At 45.5% G+C, this 20914-nt stretch overlaps 1 protein-coding gene across 1 annotated transcript in view; it reads left to right on the top strand.

Moving 5' to 3' along the window:
- The window catches only part of GINS4 (GINS complex subunit 4), a 225971-nt gene that overhangs the window by 103712 nt on the left and 101345 nt on the right, over nt 1–20914 (top strand). The window contains exon 4 of the mRNA XM_069617686.1: nt 2892–3005. Within this exon, the coding sequence (XP_069473787.1) occupies nt 2892–3005 (114 nt within the window). The remainder of the gene's footprint in view (nt 1–2891; nt 3006–20914) is intronic.

The raw sequence follows: 20914 nt of genomic DNA, 5'->3' as shown, positions 1-20914 counted from the left end.
AAAGCAGATGGCTGCCAACTCTCAAAGTCGTTACAAACCACTGAACAGCTTATCATGCTGTGTTAATTCAAGAGAGGGGCACCTGCTACCTTTTTTGTATCCTGAATATAAGGTACTGACAGCGGGTCAGATTAAATCAGGATGGTGCCTTGTCATGTAGGATCCCAGTCAAAAGAGGAGTAAGACAAGGATACATCCTTGCTCCATGCCTTTTTAATTTATACACTTCTGACATTGGGGAGCAATTGAAAAATGCAACTTATGTGTTCCCTAAATTGGCCCATCTTAAGTTATCGTGGCTTAATTACGCACGACTTCTTGCTGTTCAACTGCACTGAACGGGGACATCGGTACTTGCTAGAGGCCTTTAGTAGTTCTGCATGTCTGAACTCCTTAGCCATCAATTCCCAGAAAAACTAAGATCATGCAGTGTACAGCTAGAACTCGTGAATCTCTGTACAAATGGCGTTGGGAGGTGAAGCTTTGGAAAAGATTGAAAGCCTCATTTATTTTGGGTTTCCCAATTTTTTGTGTGCCTAACATTGTGAAAGTAAAGGAATGGGTGAGTGCGAGCAGTAGCTATGCTGAATTAACTGAAGCATGTCGCCTCCAAATATGGGAAGTGCTCTGTGAAACCACTAATCAAGTTTTATGAGAAAAAGTTCATATCTAGGCTTTTATATGATATTGAAACTTTTTTATATCGTTGTTAAATACTTTGAAGTGTTTGGAAGGTTTCATATGGAGAAAGCATTGAGTATTCAAAAATCTGCACCCATTTCTGTTGTCGGATACGAACTTGGCTTGTGCTCTCTGGAAAGCAGAGCTCAGTAGAGACTTCTATCATTCTATAGAAAGCTTATTGATCCAATGAAAGACTCCTTATTTTATGATTATGAGCCAAATTAGGAATGTACAGTGTGTGTCCTATTTAAAGGAACTGGTGTCTTCTTGTTTGGAAATCCTCTCTAAAATCAGCATGTCAGAGACGGATTCAATTCAGAATCTTGGACATGTGAAAAATTCTGTATAGGTTTGACTGGACTTGCACTATTGAAGAATTCCACTCCTACAATTTCCTTCAGCTCCTGAACATGGAACATAAAAAACTAGATGGTATTGCCCCTTACTTATTGAGGCAATCTAACTGACATTATAGAAGGTTGTTTCTAAAATTCAAACTATTGAAGATCAAAGGTTGGCCTTTCTTCAGAAACACATGGTGGGTCAAAATCCATACGACCTTATGGGTACTGAAGTTTGGAAAGCCTGCCTTTCCGGGCGTACCACTGCAATGGTCATGTCTATTGTGGGCTTTTTAGACAGTTTAGAGCTTGAGAATCCCTGCGTCTCAATGCACTTTAAGCACACTTTATTAGCATTGATGTTGATGTGATTTGATCTCTTTGCATGGGTATTTAATAGCTGTTATTAGTTTTTAAAGCTGACATTTTATGAATTGTATATTTACACAACTTGTATGAAATGTAGGGATTTTTGTTCTGCATTTTTAAATATATTGGTCAAAAGTTATTTATTTAGCTCTAGGAGTAAATAAAAAAACACAAAACTACTACGAGCCATAGTATTTCTTTTGACCTTTTATTTCCTGTGCACGTAAACCACGGCTCTTGAGAATCGTCCTACTCTTCGTGATCAGTAGTTGTTCCAGGGAGTCATATTGAACAAACATTCTTGTCAGTAGATGCAGACAAAGACTGTCAAAACAAATGGAAAATTGTGACGGAGCCTCTGGTGATGGGCTCAAGAGTAGGTCATACAGCTCTATATAACAAGTGCAGTGCGCATAAGGTTAAAACTAGATTGTGGGCTCAAAATATATTGCACCTCTAATTGACTCTGAGATCATAAAGACCCTAAATCACAGATTAATTTCAAAAAGGTCCACTACCAGTCCTATATTGAAAATGACAAGAGGTTAAGAATTTATATTGGGGCGTCTCTACCAATTATAATCCCAGAGCTTGCCTGCGGTAGGTTTCAACCCTGGTAGGCTTCACTGTCAGCTACCTTTTGTGTCCCGAAGGGGGTCAGAGGTAGTGGTACTATGGACCTGTGCCCACCACATATGAGTGCAACCACCAAACTCCCTTGTTTCCTCAGTAGCCTCTGAGACTGAGGAAGCTTGAAGGGGACTCGGATATAAATATTGGCAGTACAGCATCCTGATGTATTCATGCATGCAGACACTGATGATGTATCCAGGTCCGTGCCCCAAGGGGAATGGCTGTCTGCCTGTCCACATCATGGCCGACCATCCCCACTCAAGGTCCCTCTCCCCTAAGGTTAGAGACCTGTGCTCCTGGGGATTGTATTTCTGAAGCTATCCTACAGCTGAAGATTTCTTGACCCGAACTGCCTCAATTCTACAGATTTAAGAACACAATGGCTAACTGAATAAGGGAGCAGGCAAGTCTTTAGGGATTGCTTAAAGGAGAAATTATTTGCAGCTGAGTGGGTTCTAGATTTATCAGGTTGGCACAGCCCAGTGGGTGGATGAGGATCCATGTTTGGGGTAGGACCTGTATGATCACAAAAATATACTGGAAGAGCCCTGCCCAAAAGCTGCCAAATTAATGCTATAGTCAGATCTGCTCTGTCATTTTCTTTTCAGTCATTGCCACAGATAAGACACAGAGTGAGAAAGTGGCCACCGCCTTGGCAGGTCAAAACTGTACTGTAATACCCTATGCTAGAAATTGTATAAAACCCAATCTTCCACATAGAGATGGTATCCCTCGTCCCCACCTTCACACCTCCATGTTGTTGGATAAACCTTAGTGGTATATTGATGCAGATTGTCAGCATCTTTTATGGGGGCAGTGATTAATCTTATTGCATACTGACTTTTATTTTTGTTGTCTCTTTAGGAGGAGAATCTTAAGAGGGCGAAGAGTGGGGATTTAAAAGTCAGCATCCATCGGATGGAGATTGAGCGAGTGCGCTTCGTCCTAAGCAGCTACCTGCGGAGCCGACTTATGAAGGTAAGGCAGAGGTAACGCCATGTTAAAAGGTGGAAGTGGGCTGAATCCCTCTTGGTCTCGAACCTGGCAAGTCTCAAAAACATTCTTCAAGGTTGCTCTCCCCCTGTGTACATAGATAAAGTGGTGGAGGAACCTTTAACATATTAATTCCTACTCCACATTGCCGTTTGTCAGGCCACTCCAGCATTTTGGTCAAATTGAATAATCACTAAGATCACAATAAGGACTTTCAGAGCCAAATAATTGGTGCTTGAGTGCTCATTGGTTGGTTGATTGATTGAAGGGAATTCTCTTTCCAAAATGTAAGAGCCCAAAAGGGAACGGAATATAGCATTGCACTTATCCAAACCACTCGAAAAGATCTACCAACTCTGAAAAATTAGGCTGCTTATCTGATAAAATTACCCAAATACTTTGTATGCTGTGATGACCCGTTGAATCCCGTCCCATTGTTCACTGCGTCTTAAGTACTGCGAAGTTCAGTTACCAACCACTCAGCTGTATTAATTGTTTAATTGTTTAGGAAAGAGTATTCCTGTTTATTTCTAAATGAATATGCTGAGTAAAGATTTAATGACATAGGAGTATGGGAAAATAACTGCACTGTGATTTTCAAGAAGTAAGAATCCTTTCCACTGAAACACGTACCCCTTCAGCACTTCAAATGGTTATCCAGACCAGTGTAGACCTATTAACTTTTTGTCAAAAGATGTTTGAAAAATGGTACTCAAGACTAGGTCTATAACTTCACCCAATTCAGACTGTCAAACGTTGTAGCATCATCTTTGTCCTTCTCACAGAAAGTAACGAGGTGGATGTGTGGGCCGAGCAGTTAAACAGTGCAGACATTTGGCTCTTGAGCAGCTTATTTGGAACATGTTTTGTTATGTTACTGGGATGTGTACCTGGCACAGCTACCATTTGCATGGTCCCCAAGCACTCTGGCACATCTGAAAATAAGATAAATAAGTTGGTTTTGTTGGAAGAGCACAAGAATGCTTTTGCTCTAGTGTTTGTAGTTGCAGTTCGGAGAAATAAAACGGTGACTGTGTGTGGGTTTGCTTCTAAGTGGTATATTTTAGTGGTTATGCAGGCACTTGAGTCCATATGGGAGGCCTTGGGTGCCTGTTGTGCAAGGATGCATTTGCCAAGTTGGTATTGTGTAGGTTATTGGAAGAGGTATGGAATTCTACTGTTTTGTCTCAGTGGGGGTGGTGGTGTTATAGATGCAGTATGTGTGTGGCATAGTTGGTTTGTTTGTGGTGTGTTTGTAGGAGTATGGGGAGTTTTCATTTGTGTTAGAGAGGTGAAAGAGTGATCCTCTTGGCATATGGCTAATCGCTGTCACACAGCTAATCACTTTCGCACAGCTAGCGTGTTTAGTAACCAAAACACATTGTGTGTGGTCAATGATGTTTGGCCTCTCTTCGGCAATGGCTTATGGCTTGGAGAGTTAGCGCTGTATGTGAAAGAGCCATTTCTTACTGCTTTCCTGAAGGTTAGGTGGTTCTATAGTGTGTATTTTTCCTGGGGAAGTGACTGAGTTTCATTGAGATGTTGAAAAAAGCTGATCTTTTTTTCTTTCTTCGACTAACGTTTGGGTTCAAGGAGTATGTCATTTCTAGATCTCTGGGTTCTATTTGGTCTGTCGAGGCAGACTTTTCCTTGCAGGATTTCTGCCCCTTGTCCGTGAATTGCTTGTTTAGTAATGCAGAGCATTTTGAAATCTATCCTTTTCTTGATTGGTAGCCAGTGTAGAGATCTTAGTGCTGGTGTGACATGTTCTCTCTTGCTGTTGCATTCTGAATCTGATGTAGTTTTGGTACACTGGCTACCAGTCAAGAAAAGGATAGATTTCAAAACAGCATAGTATCTGCATTAGCATGCCCGACTACTTCACCGAATAGTCTATTATTGACCTGGCAAGTGAGATATTGGTGAGGTTTCTGTGTGAAACAGCGAGAAAGGGCATGATCCGTCTGAAAGAACATAGGTGAAAGAAACCTTTCTTTACTACTGCATTAACTTGAGGCTCCAGTGTAAGCATGTTGACCATCAGAATTCAGTGATTTCTTACCACTTAAGTGGCTTCCAGTTGGTACTGTGACGAATTTGGACTATTCATCCCTTCTCCCCAGAGGCGAGCCACCCCCTTTGAGGCTAGGGAGGTGAACCCACTCAGCAAGACTCTCCTTCGGGGTCTGGGCAAGTGGGTCCTCAATGGGAGTAATTCCCCTCATTGGGACAAGGACTCCCATTCCAGTAAGGAACTCCCTGTCCAGATCATGTTTTCTACATACATAGGAATCGGAAAGACTGTTACTTTTGGTTTGGACTCTCAAAATAGTGACATTTCTTCAATCCCTTTGGCTTTGAGTAATGCTGGGTCCCACCTGAACTCCACATTCAAAGAGAAGCACCCCCCTTTTGTTTGTGGTGACTTGCATGAAACCACAAGGAACTTGGAAGCAGAGAAAGAGAATCATATGCAGAGGCAAGTCTCTGACCCGAGGACGTCCTGGAGTGGTGCAGCCATGCAAGAGCGCAGAGCTGGCGGTAGCCTGGAGAGCGAGTGAATCGCTAGCTGGGCACTGGAAAGCTGGTGTCCTGACCGACCAAGAAGCCAAGATTGTGAGAGAGATGGAGTCAGTAAAGCATCGGTCTTGCCTGGTGGCATGATCACACGGAAGCCGTGGTGGGCGTGGGGTGCATTAACTGATGCTGAGACCACACCACAGCGGAGAAGTCGGATCCCCGATCTCCGCATACGAAGTGTGTTAGCTGCCGAGACGGGCAGCGGAAGGGAAGCAAACACTCCCGAAGAGCTAATGCTGCTGAAAGGGGCGAACAGAAGTATCAGAGGCTGCGATAGCCACTAGGGTTATGGGAGCCAGAAAAACCTACCAAGACTGATCTAAAGCAAGCCTATCAAAGGGCTAGAGGGCATTGGAAAGCCCTGAGAAACCAAAAGACATTACTATTTGAGGCTAGGAAAGCTACAAGGGTTATGGGAGACAGATAAACCCGAGTGGGCAGATGCCCCACAGAGACTGATCTAAAGCAAGCCTATTGGAGGGCCAGATGGCTTTGGAGTGCCTCCCTGAGGAACTGAGAGACATTCATTTTCGAGGCTGGCAAAGCCACAAGGATTACGGGAGCCAGCAAAACCCAAACGGGCAGACGCCCCTCTAAAATAAGCCTATCGTAGAGCCCGAGGACTGTGAGGAGCACAGGAAACCTGCAACATAACCAGCAGAACTGGAGAGAGGGGGAGAGAACCTGGACGGTTCCGGTGCTGAATAATAAAAACGAGGATATTACCATGGACCAAGACGGAAATGGTGGAGGTACTTTAAAATAACCTTTTCTTCCTAGAAAGGGGGAATCATATGGAATACATGTAAAGACGTTTGGCATACAGAACAGCTGAGGCCTCTACTGTGTAAAACCGATGAAAGTAATAAAAAAAAAAAGGAATCCAAGTATTGGGCCAAGCAGAGTCCAAGGATTTAGACTCTTTTCCGGCCTCCTTTTTGTTATTTTTTTCTTAGTAGTAGGGCCAGTTAGCTATTCGGATTTGGACTAGGGATTAAGTCTTTTGGACTTTGACCGCTAAAGTAACTTTGTTGAAAATGTTTGGGGGGTTGAGGGTGGAGTGGGACGGGGAGAGGGACATGACATTTAAAGGAATGGGGGACCTGCCAAATGAGGGGAACAAAATGGTGTGCCACTGAAGTTGGGAAGGAATACCCCTAATAGCAATAGGGCAAGATAGGCGTTTTTATTTTTTATTTAAATAAAAAATATCACAACCTAGTCCGACTCATTCTTCTGGCTCGCCACAGTACCCATTTCCATAGGCCATGCTATATATGATATAAGTCATTTATAATGCACCTGCACACATGTGTTTCTAGGCACAACAAGACAAGGGAGGGTATGGAGGGAGGACAAGACAAACGATCTTACTGGCCTTGTGTCATTCAGATTGTGCAAGTTCGGTAACGCAAAGTGCAGGGGACGGGGAAGTGCAAGGGGGAGGTAAGGGGAAAGTGCAATCGGGCCAGCACTGTTATGAGTAAGTGCACCAGGGCAGCGTGGCTCTGGGTAAGTGCAAGAAGACAGGGGACTGTAGAGGTAGAGGTTACAGTTGCAGCCCCTAATGTGACACAGGCCCGGGGGCAGTGTGGTGGAGACTGGCCAAAGAGGAGCCCGGTACCCAGTCAGACTCTGAGGGTAACCAAGCAACCAGTCGGAGCAGCAGGCGGCTAGGTTAGCATGGGAGGAGGAGAGAGAAAGAGGAGAAAAGGAAGGTCTTGAACTGCTTCTGGAACTTCAGGTGGTCCGGCTCAAGTTTGTGAGGGGCAGGAAGGTCATTCCAGAGGATGGCACCTGCAGAGGAAAGTGATCTACCCCTACTCTATACCTGGAGAAGCGTCTGACGCTCAGAGTTGGAGGCAGCGGAGTGAAGTGCTTGAGAAGGAAGGTATTTAGGAAGAGTGTGTTGAATGTATTGTGGGCCCTGGCCCCAGAAGGCCTTTTGGACGATGCAGAGGGTCTTGAACCTGATCCTTGCACAGGGTGCCAGTGGGGGGATTTCAGGGCTGGTGAGATACGGTCCCTGGGCTTGAGGCCAAGGATAAGTCTTGTGGTCCTGTTCTGGATTAGTTGCAGAGGGTGGAGAGTAGAGAGGGCAGATTGTGAAAGAGGCTGTTACAGTAGTTAGAACCAGGGCTCTGGAGACGATTAACTTCTGCGGGAAAGTGAGGAAAGCAGAGTACCTCTGAGGGGGTGCAGCTTGTAGTGGGCCTTCTTGGAAAGGTTTGTGATATACGGAAAGGAGGGGAGAGTGGAGTCGAAGATGACGCCAAGGTTTTTTGCCTCCCAGGTAGGCCAAAGGAAGAGGGCCCATGGAGGGGTGGCCCAGAGTGAGAGAGGGAAAGAGGGACCCAATGAGAAGGATCTCTGTCTTAATGGCATTAAGGCAGAGATCGTTGGAGGCGCAACAGTACTGAATTGGGGAAAGACCGTCAGGAATGTGCAAGCAAGGAGACGAGACTGTAGGGAGCCTGAAGGAGAGCTGCGTGTCATCCGTATAAAACTGAAAGTTAGAACAGAAGGTAGAGATTAGCTGGGCCAAAGCGGCCACGTAGAGATTGAAGAGCCAGGGTGAAAGGTTAGAGCCCTGGGGAACACCACATGTGGAGATAGATGTGGCAGAGAGAAAGGACCCAAGTTAGACCTGGGAGAGTCGGTCCAGGAGAAAAGAGGTAGCCACTCCAGGGCCTGATCTATGATGCCCAGGTTCTTACAGTCGATTGATCAGGATGGTGTGATGGACCGTGTCCAAAGCAGAGGAAAGGTCAAGGAGGATGAGGACAGAAGGGTTGCTGGTGTGGAGACTGGAGAGCAGATCTTCATGGGTGTTCATAGGAGCAGTTTCCGTGCCTCGGCTGCTCTGAAGCCAGACTGTGGTCATGGAGACACCCAACAGTTTCAGTGTGGAGAGTAAGCTGGGAGATGGCCAGCTTTTCCAGAGGTTTGCCCAGGAAAGGAGTGATGAGATTAGGCGATAGTTAGCCAGACAGGTAGGATCATCAGAAGGTTTTTTAAAGAGAGGGTGTGCGAGGAACTGCTTGTGGATAGAGGGGAAAGAACCAGTGGCGAAGGAGTGATTGCAGAAATCGGCCCGGGCTAGAACAAGGGTGTCAATCTGGTCCTTGATGGTTCTAGAGGAGCAGGGGAGCACCTGTTTGGACGACACTTTCATAGATTGGACTTGTCTGGAAACATTGTCAGGTGTTATCAGAGAGAAAGAGGAGGAGAGGGGAGAGGTGGCCAGAGGGGAGCCGAGAGCGACAAAGGGAGAGGAAGAGACGAGAGAGGACAGGATGTCCTGAGTTTTAGTAGTGAGGTGGAAATCCAGGGCCGTACAGAGAGCCTCGGAGGGAGGAAGAGGGGTGGAGACTGCAGAAGGATTGGCCAGCTCCTTGCAGATTTGAAAGAGTTTGGCCGTGTTGTTGGAGTCCCCAGAGACGCATGGACTCTCTTCTTGGACCGGACAGAGAGTCTGTATTGCCTTTGGAGCAGGTGGCAGGCCAGTTTGTCAGAGGATGCACACAAAGCCCTCCACTTCCTCTCGGCCACCCTGCACTTGCGTTTCAGGGCGGCGAGGACGGAGTCATAACAAGAGTTGCACTTGGAGGTAGGCATCAGATGGATTCTCATGGCAGGGGCAACGATGTCCAGAGCGGTGGAAATGGCAAGATGCAGATTAGAGAGGGATGTGTCAGTGTGAGTCATCTGCAGGTGTAGGAGGAGCAGAGAAGGTAGAGGTGAAGGCATCAACTGACAAATGCTTAATGGGCCGAATGAACGAGAAGTTAGGTGGCAGTGCTGGGGTGGGTTTAGCCCTGGAGGTCGAGAGAGTTTGGTGAGAGGAAAGAAGAAATGGTCTGCCCAAGTGAGAGGCGTAGTGAGAGGGTTAGAGAGAGGAATGTCTGAGGAGATGAGAACATCAAATGTGTGTCCAGCAATGTGTTGAGAGAGAGAGACAGACAGACAGACAGACAGACAGACAGACAGACAGACAGAGAGACAGACAGACACACAAACACTGGAAAAATGAGAGCTACCCCTCCCCTCCCTTTGGTCGGTTGGTTCTGGGCACGGACAGGATTTTGTAGCCATTAGGTAGTTTCAAAACTCGTGATTGAGCTGGCCGTGAACCATGTCTCAGTGAGAGCAAGGACATCCAGGTCAATCTCTTCAAGGAGCTGACAGATCTTAGAGCAGTGTTTCACAGCGGAGCAAGAGTTGAGTGGCAACGTGGAGCAGGTTGCTGCATTTGAAAGACTTGCAGGGAGAGGTACAGGCTTGAGTTACACCCAGCGGAAGTGGTAGAGGGGCCAGAGAAGGGTCGGAAGAAGCAGATTGAAGAGGTGCTGCTAGGAGTAGCAAGAGAAGGAAGGAAGATAAGATGCGGGAGGAGATTGGGTTGGGGGCCGTGGACCAAGAGAATGCCATTCAGATAGACATTAATGATGGTCTTGGATGAGCGGAAGAAGGCCAAAAGGACCTTCCGCCGCATGCCACCATTAATGTGAGAGGAGGAGATGGGAGAGGGAGGCGAGACCATATGAGGAATAAGTCTTCATAAGTGAGAGGTCCATATGGGGAAGCTTGGGATAAATTCAATCCAGAATCAATGAAGTATAGACAGTAAAGGATTACAACTATGCTACATTAGGAAAGAAAGAACACTGAAAGAAGACCTGATAAATGGGATATATCAGCCAGTGAGCCTTTTGGGAGAAAGCTACCTGGCAGGAGGGTATACCAGGGGGTTTGAGGAAGCTATTGAAGAAATCCTGGTATGGGAATATGCCAGAAAATCATCTATAAAGCAGTTGAGTAAAATAGGCACTTTACCATCCTTGAAGCAGTTGATTAAAAGAGACACTTTGCCATCTGTGAAGCAGTTAGATAAAAGAAACACTTTTCTTAGTTTTGAGAAACTGTTACTTGGTAGAGACATTTTTGCCCTCCTCAAGGAAACATTATTTGGGAAAATAAATGTTTCGCCATCTTTCCTGAAATAATCCAGGGGAAGCAAACTACCCTCTGGATCCAAGGACATCTCTTTTGGAGAAACCATTTAGTTGTATTTATTTGTTTCACCTTTTGAACATTTTGGTTAAATAGAAGTCAGAGACACTTTTTCCTTACACTTCTTAGTTTTTCATTTTTAGTGTGAGGGTCAGGCTTGTTTAGGACACAAGGAAAGGTTATATATTTTTGTCATCAAGACAGACTGATCTTTAGTTTTAGAAAGGGAAACTTTCTTTAGTATAGGGATACAGAGGCCTTTATCCAACCCTTTTCTTTTAATAAATATCTCTGATTTTGAGAACACTACCACTTTGTGTCCATCTCTCATTTTTGACCCCTCACTGTGCCATGTAAATGTTGAGGGTGGTGGTGAAAGGGTTGAGCCTTTTGAAACGCCACATGTGAATATGTGCAAGGTTGCGCTGAATGGGGATAGCCAAGTTCTTGCTGTCAGGAATGTTTTCCTCCATTGTAGTGCTATGTTGTCAAGCCCTCCTATTCTACTGATGAGGGATGCGTGGTTGACGGAGTCAAACACTTATGAATTCTCTAATACTATCATGGCAGAGGTAATGGAGGATTTTGTATTCGTTTTTAGGTCATCCTAGATGAAGAGTAGTGTTCTTTCAGTCCCTCTCATAGGCCTGAAACTGACTTGTGCCTGGTCCAGTAGGTGGTTGGTTGCCACGTGTATCAGGATTTGTTCATGCAAGTAGGATTCCATTAGTTTGGCCGTTTAAGAGATGTTTGTTATTGGCCGATAGTTGGTGGGGTCGTCTGTGCTTCCTGTGTGATCTTTGGGAAGAGGTTTAATGTAGGCAAATTTGAAACTCTGAGGAACGGTTCCAGATTCCAGCAACTAGTTAAAGTTTGCGGAATTTTTGTGCAGGTGCATCTTCACTGAGGATGTTCTTGTAGATGTCTGGTGGACAAGCTTCTGCTGGGCAGCCAGCTTTGTTGCTTTCCTGCTCTAATTAAGTAAAGTCCTCTGTGGACATCTCTGCAAGGTGGTTCCGTCTTCTGGTTGCTTGTGTACCTGTTTACCTGGGGATATTTTTGCTTGTGTCTTTGGGCCTAGCACTGATGGCTTGTTGGGTATTAATGCAAAACAAAAGGGATGATGGCTGGAAGGTTTTGAATTAATCCTAACCTCTGGCATTGCTCAGGGCAACCCTCCAGACCATTGTTCTTCACCTGCCAAGCCATTACAAAAGGGGAAAGACCATATGCAAATCAGGCTTGGTCCCACCCCAAAAGGAGCAATCCAGCCCGAACTGCTTGGTCACATCCCTTCTGCACATGGCCACAAGCATCCCCAAACGGGTTTCTGCCTTGTTGGACCTCAGCAGTGAGGAGTAGCTTGGGTCTCTAGACGCAGCAGGCACGGGACCCACATCTGGGCATACCCGTCCCATTCGGGGTGACTGATGCAAAACAAAAGAGGTGATGGCTGGAAGGCTTTGAATTAATCCTAACCTCTAGCATTGCTCTGGGCAACCTTTCAGACCATCGTTCTTCGCCTGCCAAGCCATTACAAAAGGGGAAAGACCTATGTAAATCAGGCTTGGTCCCACCCCAAAAGAGGCAGTCCAGCCCAAACTGTTGGTTGGTACCTGACTGATTCCAAGTGGCTGGACGCCTTTTGCAATGGCGCAGTTGGGCTAAAAGTGTTGTGGAAGGTTTCCCAGGGCAGTGCCAGTGGTTGAAATATTTTCAAAAACTTCCACCCATCACTTTTTTGGTTATAGTTTGTCTACTTATGAGAGAGAGGGTATGCCCAGACGTGGGTCCCTTGCTCGCTGCGCAATAGGGAACCAAGCTTCGCCTCACTGATGAGGCCCAACAAGGCCAAAACATGTTGGGTTGCTTGTGTTTCCGTGCAGAGCAGCCTAGCAGTTCAGGCTGCGCTTCTGCCATTGGTGGCAGTACAGGGCTCGAAATTCAGATTAGATAAGCAGGAGCTAAAAGCAGCTCTTGTGTATCCAGCATTAACCAGTGACCAGGAGCTACCACAGGAGAACCAGGAGCTAGTACAGAGCATTCTGCAAATCTAATTTCCACATAAGATGGAAATGTATAATTGTATCCATAATTTATGACCTCTTACGCTTTAAATAATGTCATATAGATGTGTCCAAAGGTGTATTTTATAGATTGTCCCAAAGGCAGGGTTGCATTCATACAGATGTGTTTGTTCGCCATCAGTTGGCCTGGGGAGTCAAAAGTAGCTCCTGGTAGCAAGCTAACCAGGCTCTTCTGGGCTACAATCAGGTGCTAAATAGCTCCGAGCTCCCCTTAATTTTGAACCCTGCAGTACCTGACAGATTTGCATATGGCTGGATCCCTTTTGCAATGGCGCAGACGGGCTAATAAACAGTGGTGTGGAAGGTTGCATAGAGCAGTGTCGGATTGATTCCAAACCGTCCACCCATCACTTTTTGTGTTATTTCTGGGTATGAATGACTTTTTTTTTTAAGTGGTTTGCAAGGTCACAGAGGGTGTTGGGGCGTTAATGCATGATGTCAGGTTTCCTATCCCATTGATGCTGTTGAACATCTCTTTCTGTGGATTATTTGCTTTCCGGATTCATTCATCATTGTGCAACTACTTTGCCTTCATCATTTCTGATTTATGCAGCCATATTTGCTTATGGGAGTTGATTTTGTCCTGTTGGTTGTAATGTTTCCTCCATGCGTGTTATCGTTTCCAGTTTGTTTTCTTCAAAGCTTGGAGGTGAAGGGTGTTAAGGATCTTGCAGCCCCTTTCTTCTGGGACTGGGAGAAAGGTTTCTTTGGTTCTACGATGTCTAGTGCTTCTGTAATCCATTTTTGGAATGTCTCTATTATTTTTTCTGGTTGGAAGTGTGTTCAGGAGAGGGTTGGCTGGTTTTGTGGCTTCTAATATGGTGTTGAGTTCTACGGGTTACGGTATTTGCAATTTCTCTTCTCAATTTAAGCTGGATTTCGGTGGGTGGGTGGTTGTTGTGTACTCTCACTGGAGATAAATCACAAAGGTTACTGTAAGGTGGATGCTCCAGACTTTGTGCACTTTGGGCCTTTTTGCAGAAAATTGCATGCAATGTGTGTCTGGCTGTGTGGGTTGCCCCATTCACTATTTGTTGTTGGTGCATGCTGGGTAGGTGGGAGGTTAGTGATTTGGTAGTTTCTATTCTCGTCTACGAACCAGATGTTAGTCTCCCAGTATGTTAGGTGCTCATGTTCTACTGCGATGCTGGTTGCATCCCCCATTTTCTCTGTGAAGGTCTGGTTGTATGTGTGTAGTCTGTAAATGAGGATATATTGGTTTAATCGTCCAGTGCTAGATGGAGGAATAGTGAGTCACAGTCTGGGATGTTTACCGATGGTGCAGCCGTGTTTTCCTTCGAGGTTAGGCTTTCTAAGTTTGAGATTGCTAGGGAGGGATTTCTGTGCAACTACCTTAAAGGGTATACAGTGAAAATGTAGCCAGCAATAAATGTAGTCCTTGAAAAGGTTGTGGTAAAAATGCCTCTGCAGTGAAAGTTGCCAAACAACAATTAGTCCTTAAATGAAGTTGAAAAATAGCCATGAATGTAGTGCTGCTAGGGTAATTGTTAGTGTTAAGAAGGGTTTAGTGTGCTTGTGATTGCCTGGTTTAGGGCAAGAATAGGGGTTTGTTTATTATTTGTTTGTTTATTACGCGCCGTAGCCCGCAGACATCAGGGCGCGGATGAGAGACAGATTGAAAAAGAGAAAAGAAAGCAGAGGGGCTTAAAAGGCCAGAGCAGGAAAGAGATTCCTAATAGAATAGCAGGGTCTTTAATGCTTTTTTGAAGGTAGTTACATTTTCTTCACCACATAGGCTTGTTAGTTTATTCCAAGCCAAAACTGCCTTCACTGGGTACGATCGTTCTTCGCGCTTTGTTCATCTGCTTCTAGGACATGTCAGTCGCATTGAGTCCTTAGATCTAGTTGCCCTAGTACAATTATGAATGGTAATGCATTGTGCATTTCCAAACACATTTGTGCGTCATGATGTTGATCTTAAACTTTATTCTAACCTCTATTGGAAGCCAATGCAGTTCTCTCTTGTGTGCCTAAATATGTTCCTGTTTTGGGACATTTTTTATAACCTTGACAGCGTCATTTTGCAAGGTCTGTAGCTTTGTAATACAGGACTTGCTTGCTCCACATAAGAAGGCATTACAGTAGTCAAGCCTCTGCATAATCGGAGCTCTGACCAAAGTAACGCAGTTAGTGTTCAAGATCTAAGGCTTCACAAGACGCAGAAGCCGGAGGTAATGCAGAGTGTTTTTCATTACAGTCACAACTTGGGCATCTGCATTAAGCGAAGCCTCAATAATGACACCAAGTGTTTTAACCTTGTTCACTGTTTTTATGGGGTGTTGATCTATACAAATATTTGCCTAGGAGGTTTCCTAGTTTTCCTTTTGCTTGGGCTGACCTGAAGACAAGGAGTTCAGTTCATTTTCTGCCATCCAGATTCATATCATTTCGTATGTCGAAGCAGCAAAGTTATCATCCTTTGCGTAATCTCCACTCTGCTTGGAAACGAGCTGCGTATCGTCCGCATAGTTGGTAACGTGGAGCCCGATAGAATCTAAGAGATCACATAACTGACGGCAGAAAATGGTAAAGATAGCGGGAGATAAGCATGCCCCTTGTGGTACTCCACATGGAATAGCCTCTGATTCAGAGGAGGTATTTCCCCAAACAATCTTAGCCATTCCATTACTAAGGAATGCCCTAAACCAACACTCAACTGTGCTTATGGAGCAAATGCCAATTTCCTTCAATCTTTGTATTAATTTTGTGTGATCCACAAGGTCAAAGGCTGCTGAGAGATCTAAAAGCATCAGCAGCCCTGACTTACTTTCGTCCAAAATGTTCAGCATTTCTCTTTGCAGGTCACTCAGTGCAGTCTTAGAGTAAAGATGTTTGGGTTTGTTTAATCATTAGAGTAGATTAAGTGTTAGGGTTGGTGTTAGAGTAGGGTTTATTGTAAGGATATAGCTAATAGAGTAATAGATTGGGTAAGTGTTCAAGAAAGGGATAGGGAGGTTGGAGAGGCTGGTGATGTTGGCGTAGGATAATTGTTCAGATAAACCTTGAGGTTAGGATAAAGTAAACATTAGGGTAAGTGGTAGGGTTGCCTTTAGGGTAAGGCTAAGGTTGGTATTAGAGCAAGGGTTTGGGTTAGGGCAAGGGCTATGTCATTTGTGGGGATCTTTGATGGGGTTGGGGATGGGTTTACTGTTCATTAAAAAAAAATGTGTATTGAGTAACATGCAAATAAAATGCTTTAGCGCGCTGAAGGGTTAGCATTCTGAAAGAGTTCAGGGAGATATAAGGGTTGTAATTGGACTTGGGGGAAGGTTTAGGAATGGAGTTAGGGTGATTGTGGAGGTTTCATTAGAGTTTTGTGTCATATTTAGGGTTACATCCTTGTACTTTTGTGAATTTAAAAATAGCTTTTTTGGCAACCTCACTAGCAACATACTCACACATTGCATTGCTTGTATTGAATGAATACATTTTTTTAAAACGACTTTTTGCTACCTACATTTTCACATGACTACATTTCCTGCAGACATATTCACATATAACCCTTTAAAGTCCTTCATTAGCCAGGTTTCTGTGAGGATAGAAAATATGTCCATTCCCCCTTGGCTGAGGAGCTCCTGTATCTCTGTGCTGCACTTTGACATTGAGCAGGTGTTGACTAGGCTGCATTGAATCTTCTTGTTTTCCGGGTCTGTCTATCCGTTGTGCAGGTAGTGTCCATTGGTTCCTCTTGTCATTTGACCCAGTGTTTTATTTTGGTTCAAGGGGCAAGTGGTGGAACTTAGTTGCTTCCAATTTTTCTTGGAGGAGGTTGTGTAAGTTGCATATAGGGTTGATGTCACTTTCGAGGGTGCTTAAGCCTTTGTGAGTTAGTATTCGGTTATGTTGCCAGTCCTTGGTGTTTAGTGGTTCACTTCTCCTCTTGTTCTTTTGATTGTGTGTTAGTCACTTCTTCTCTTCTGGTGTAGGTGTGACTTCTTTGGATGGCCTGTTCTGGACACGCATCATGAGACATAAAGTGATTTTGGATGAGATGTTGCAAAAGCATCTCTCAACTTTGAGGAGGTTTTGCGCAGTCCTTCCCGGAGAATTTTGGTATGATGAACCAATTGATTGTGGTGTTTGGCTTTCTTCATTGGTGCTTAAGTCTTTGCGGTTCATTCTTTGTCTGTTGGTCAGGAATGTTGGTGTGGTTTGTGATATTGGCTTACAGGGGGACACACCCCTTACTGTGCTTCTGTCCCCCATTGGCTGTCTCACTGGCATTATGTCCTAGCCTGCAACCCGTGAATTAGCCCTCTGAGCTGTCTTACTGGTATTTGAACCTCTGACCTCCAGGTTGCACACTTATTGCGCACAGATAATGTCCTGTGCGTGTGCTTTCAGCAACAGTTGTATTTATATAGAACTTGTAAAGCAAATGCTGCCTCATATATGATTCTTGGCACTGACCTTGAGTGCACAGAGAGAATAACATTGATACTATGCTATTATAGCTGCTGGGATAAGCACTGTTTTATTTAATTGCATGGTGCAAGAGCAGTAAGTTTCAAATTAAACTAATGTGCTACAGGAAGGGTTTTCTAGGAGTAAGAAATGAAAAGGCGTTCGCCTCAGCGTGAGAGTCGTAATCTGAAATGCAAAGGAGCCACGAGATACTGGAGCGAATGTTGCTTGATGATTGATGAGAAAGCTGGATTCTTAGAGCGGACACTGGGGCCCAAATCCTGCTGTGCGGGGTGAAGTGGGTCACCTTTTGACTTCATGTCTCCTTTATAGACGCATTATCTGCCATCGCAAGTGAAAGCTAAGTATTTCAGAACCTGCCTGAGGCCGCGCATTTGCCAAATGCAGGATTTGGATAAAAGGCAGGATCTAGAATAACCCCAAGATTCTTAATCTGTTTTTTCAGGACCAGTTAGAGCTGCTTGTCCACTGCATTCCAAAGCGCTATTATCTCAGAATGTGTCTGATTTTCATTTCAATGAATTTACTGGCCAACCTACCTGCCACTTCAGTGAAGCAGTTATGGGACGTCAAAGACACTCCTTTTGCACTGTTAAGGCTGTGTCGTACTAACAAACGACAGGTTGAACATGTTAGTTTGGCAACAAGGCTACTATAGATCGACAGAAAGGAGCCCTGGTATAATCCAAAAGAACCTCACAAGAAGTGAGTTATAAGATTGACCCAGTGAATGGGGTAGTAGACGATATCCAGTGTGGCTGACCAGTTCAAAAATATCAAAGTGCTGACAACACAGCCATTCACCAGTCTTCTAATGTTGTCATTGATGTAATACAGTACATTATAAATGGTGTTGTGTCATCGTTGTCAAGTGTTTCAATCAAATGTGAAGTAAAACCTATTATAAGGGTGCAGAAGGATGGCATGTTCGGGGCTAAAAATAAAATATCAAGAAAGAAAGAATGCCCATCTATCCCTATTCCGAAGAAGGGGTTTCCCTGCCTCCACTAAAGAGATAAGGTGATTGTCAGGATGTTTGTCAACTACAAAGTGCCCACCGTCCTGTGCCAAGAAAACCTTACTTCTGTCCCTTACACTAGAAACTAAAGAATAAGACATTATTGTTCTGGGCCCAGGAGAATGACTCCCTTCTCCTGGGTTATGGTTTCTCGCTTGTTGAAACCATTCAAAAGTCTTCTTGTGTATTATACATTGTCAGTGGGAGTGGCTCGATTCCCCTGATGGTAGAGGTCCAAACGATACTTTTGCTCTTATTGTTGGACCAGGAGAATACCTCCCTTCTCCTGATGTTCGCCTTTCGATAGCCGGGGGAATGGCTCCCTTCCCCAGGTCTTTTTGCACCTTTACTGCCATTACCAGGAGAATGACTCCTATCTCCTGGTATTTATTTATTGGGTATTTTATAATGCGCCTATAGACAAGGTGTTTTTCGAGGCGCAACACGAAAAGAGTGGGGAACCGGGAGGAAAAAAACATCCTGTGTGGATCTTGCAAGTGCAGTAAAGAGAAGTGCAAGGGAGAGGAGGGGGAGGGAGGAGGGAACTGCCGGTCAGGACAGGAGGGCCTGTGAGAAAAAGCAAGTGCCAGGGGAGGCCAGGTAAACGGAGGCAGGGGGAAGCAGCGAGTGCAGGGGAAGGAAGGTCCGCGAGCTAAGTGCGAGGTGAGTGGCTAGAAGGATTACAAGGGTGCAGGCCTAGCCATGCTAGTCCTGGGAAAGGAGCCTGGAAGGGCAAGTGCAGGTTGAGGGGGGCATTGGAGACCAAGTGTAGGGGTAGACTGGATTAGGGGGGCCTGGTGCCATGTAAGACTCTGAAGGAACCAGGCAGCCAGTCAAGAGGAAGACCGGGATATTAGCAGGGGTGGGGGAGGGAAGAAGAGAAAAGGAAGGTCTTGAGATGCTTCCGTAACTTAAGGAGATCCGGCTCAAGTCTGAGAGGGGCAGGGAGGCCATTTCAGAGGGTGGCATCTGTGGAGGGGAGATCAATCCACCCCCAGTCTCTGCTTGGAAAGCATCTGATCTGCAGAGAGTTTGAGCTAGATGATCGAAGGGCTCTAGCAGGGAGGTATTTGGAGAGAGAACGTTGGATGTAAAGGGGTCCCAGGACCCAGAAAGCCTTGTGGATGAAGCTGATGGTCTCGAGCTTGATCCTTGCAGCAACTGGGAGCCAGTGGAATGATTTTAGGGATGGAGAGCTGCAGTCCCTGGGCTTGAGAGCAAGGTATCTTGTTCTCAGTTCATTGCAACCAGGTGAAATGAATCCCTTCCCCATGTCTTCTTTTCATTAGGCTTCACACCTACAACACCCAATCCTGGTTTCACCTCTTCTTTGAACTAGCCCACTTAATTCACTTCTATGTCAAGTACTGCCACGAGGCAGATGACTAGTATAACTTTCTTGCTCTGCGTTCCATCCCTGGTTTCTCTTCTTCTTTGAACTGGCCCACTTCGTTAACTTCCCTGCCAAGCACTGCCACAAGGAAGATGACTCGTATTTCTTTGTGGCACTTCACAAATACGGATCGGATCCCTGACCATTATTTCTCTCCCCTTCTCTTTATGACCCCATGGCTGCCTTGCCTACCAAGTACTGACACAAGGAGGATAGTCCTGCTCATTATATCCGTACAGGGCTTTTGCTGACTGTACCTTACAGCCCCTACCGGTCGCTGTGCCTTACCCGTTAACTTGACTGTTCCCAGGATGCGCGGCCGGTTCTTCCTGGGGTTCTTCTTGTATTCTTCATGCTGCGTGGCATCTCTGCGACTTGGGGCCTTCACCTAGCGGATCTCCTGCCCAGCCCTGGGACTGATGGCATGGACGCATCACCGTCTGCCAGCCTCCAGTTACCGTCTGGATGCCCTTGGACAAAGGAGTTGCATTATCCTCTTGACTCTGGGAGCGAACTGCTATCTGCTCCGTCCTGGCCTTCTCTGCGTCTCCTTCAGGCTTCCCGGTCTCTCACCCTGGTTGACTGTGTCTCTCAGATGGGCAGTCCTTCTTTGGTCATTATGGCATAGGGGAAACCACGCCTCTGTGGAAGTCTATACTGCTGTGTTTCCTTCTTGGAATTGCTCTTCATTGTTCCTGTGTCATATGTCATCCGAATGGTTACCTGTCTGGTAATCTTCGTGCTGTGGTTAATCTTCTTCGTCTCAGTCAAAATAATAGGGGAGCTGTGACTAGCAGATAGAAGTACTAAGAAGGGTGTGGTGGGGGTTGATGGAATGGTGGCAAAAGCTTTGGGAAGGCTGGGTTTGGGGTGTTGTTGGATTCTACCCAGGAGATGCTCCTGCATTATGCCCCCCTCCTGCAGGAGGACTATCAGGTAGCATTGGCAAACCACTTACTTCCTTAAGGGTATTGGACCGGGATGGCTACAGGAGGACCTAAAAGGGCTCGTTAGCCCTGCCTCCTTCTTATGTGGTGCTGCTGCTTTCCTCACATGACCTAGGAAGTGACCCATATAAGCCTTTAAGTCAAGGCTTCCCTGGTGGTTTAGTGGATTTGTATGGTCTCTTTGGAGGCCTATTTTAATTAGGTCAATAAATTCTTGGTGGTTTAGTGGGGTTTTCCTCAATGCAGGATCCAGCAGAGACCTTCTGCTGGAACTATGCCCCTTTCAGTGTTATTGCACAGTTTCAATGTTCTCCTGGGCCCCGCCTCCTTCCTCTTTTGGGCGGCCGGTGTTATGCCGGCTACCGCATTTTGTGACCTCCAACAGAAGATTGCGCACTGGCTTGCACGGC

The sequence above is a fragment of the Ambystoma mexicanum genome, chromosome 10 (genome assembly GCF_040938575.1).
Source record: "Ambystoma mexicanum isolate Mex_15411 chromosome 10, UKY_AmexF1_1, whole genome shotgun sequence".
Taxonomy (NCBI): Eukaryota; Metazoa; Chordata; class Amphibia; order Caudata; family Ambystomatidae; genus Ambystoma; species Ambystoma mexicanum.
Note: the sequence above shows the minus strand (reverse complement) of the source record. Positions and strands in the feature narration are given on the sequence as shown.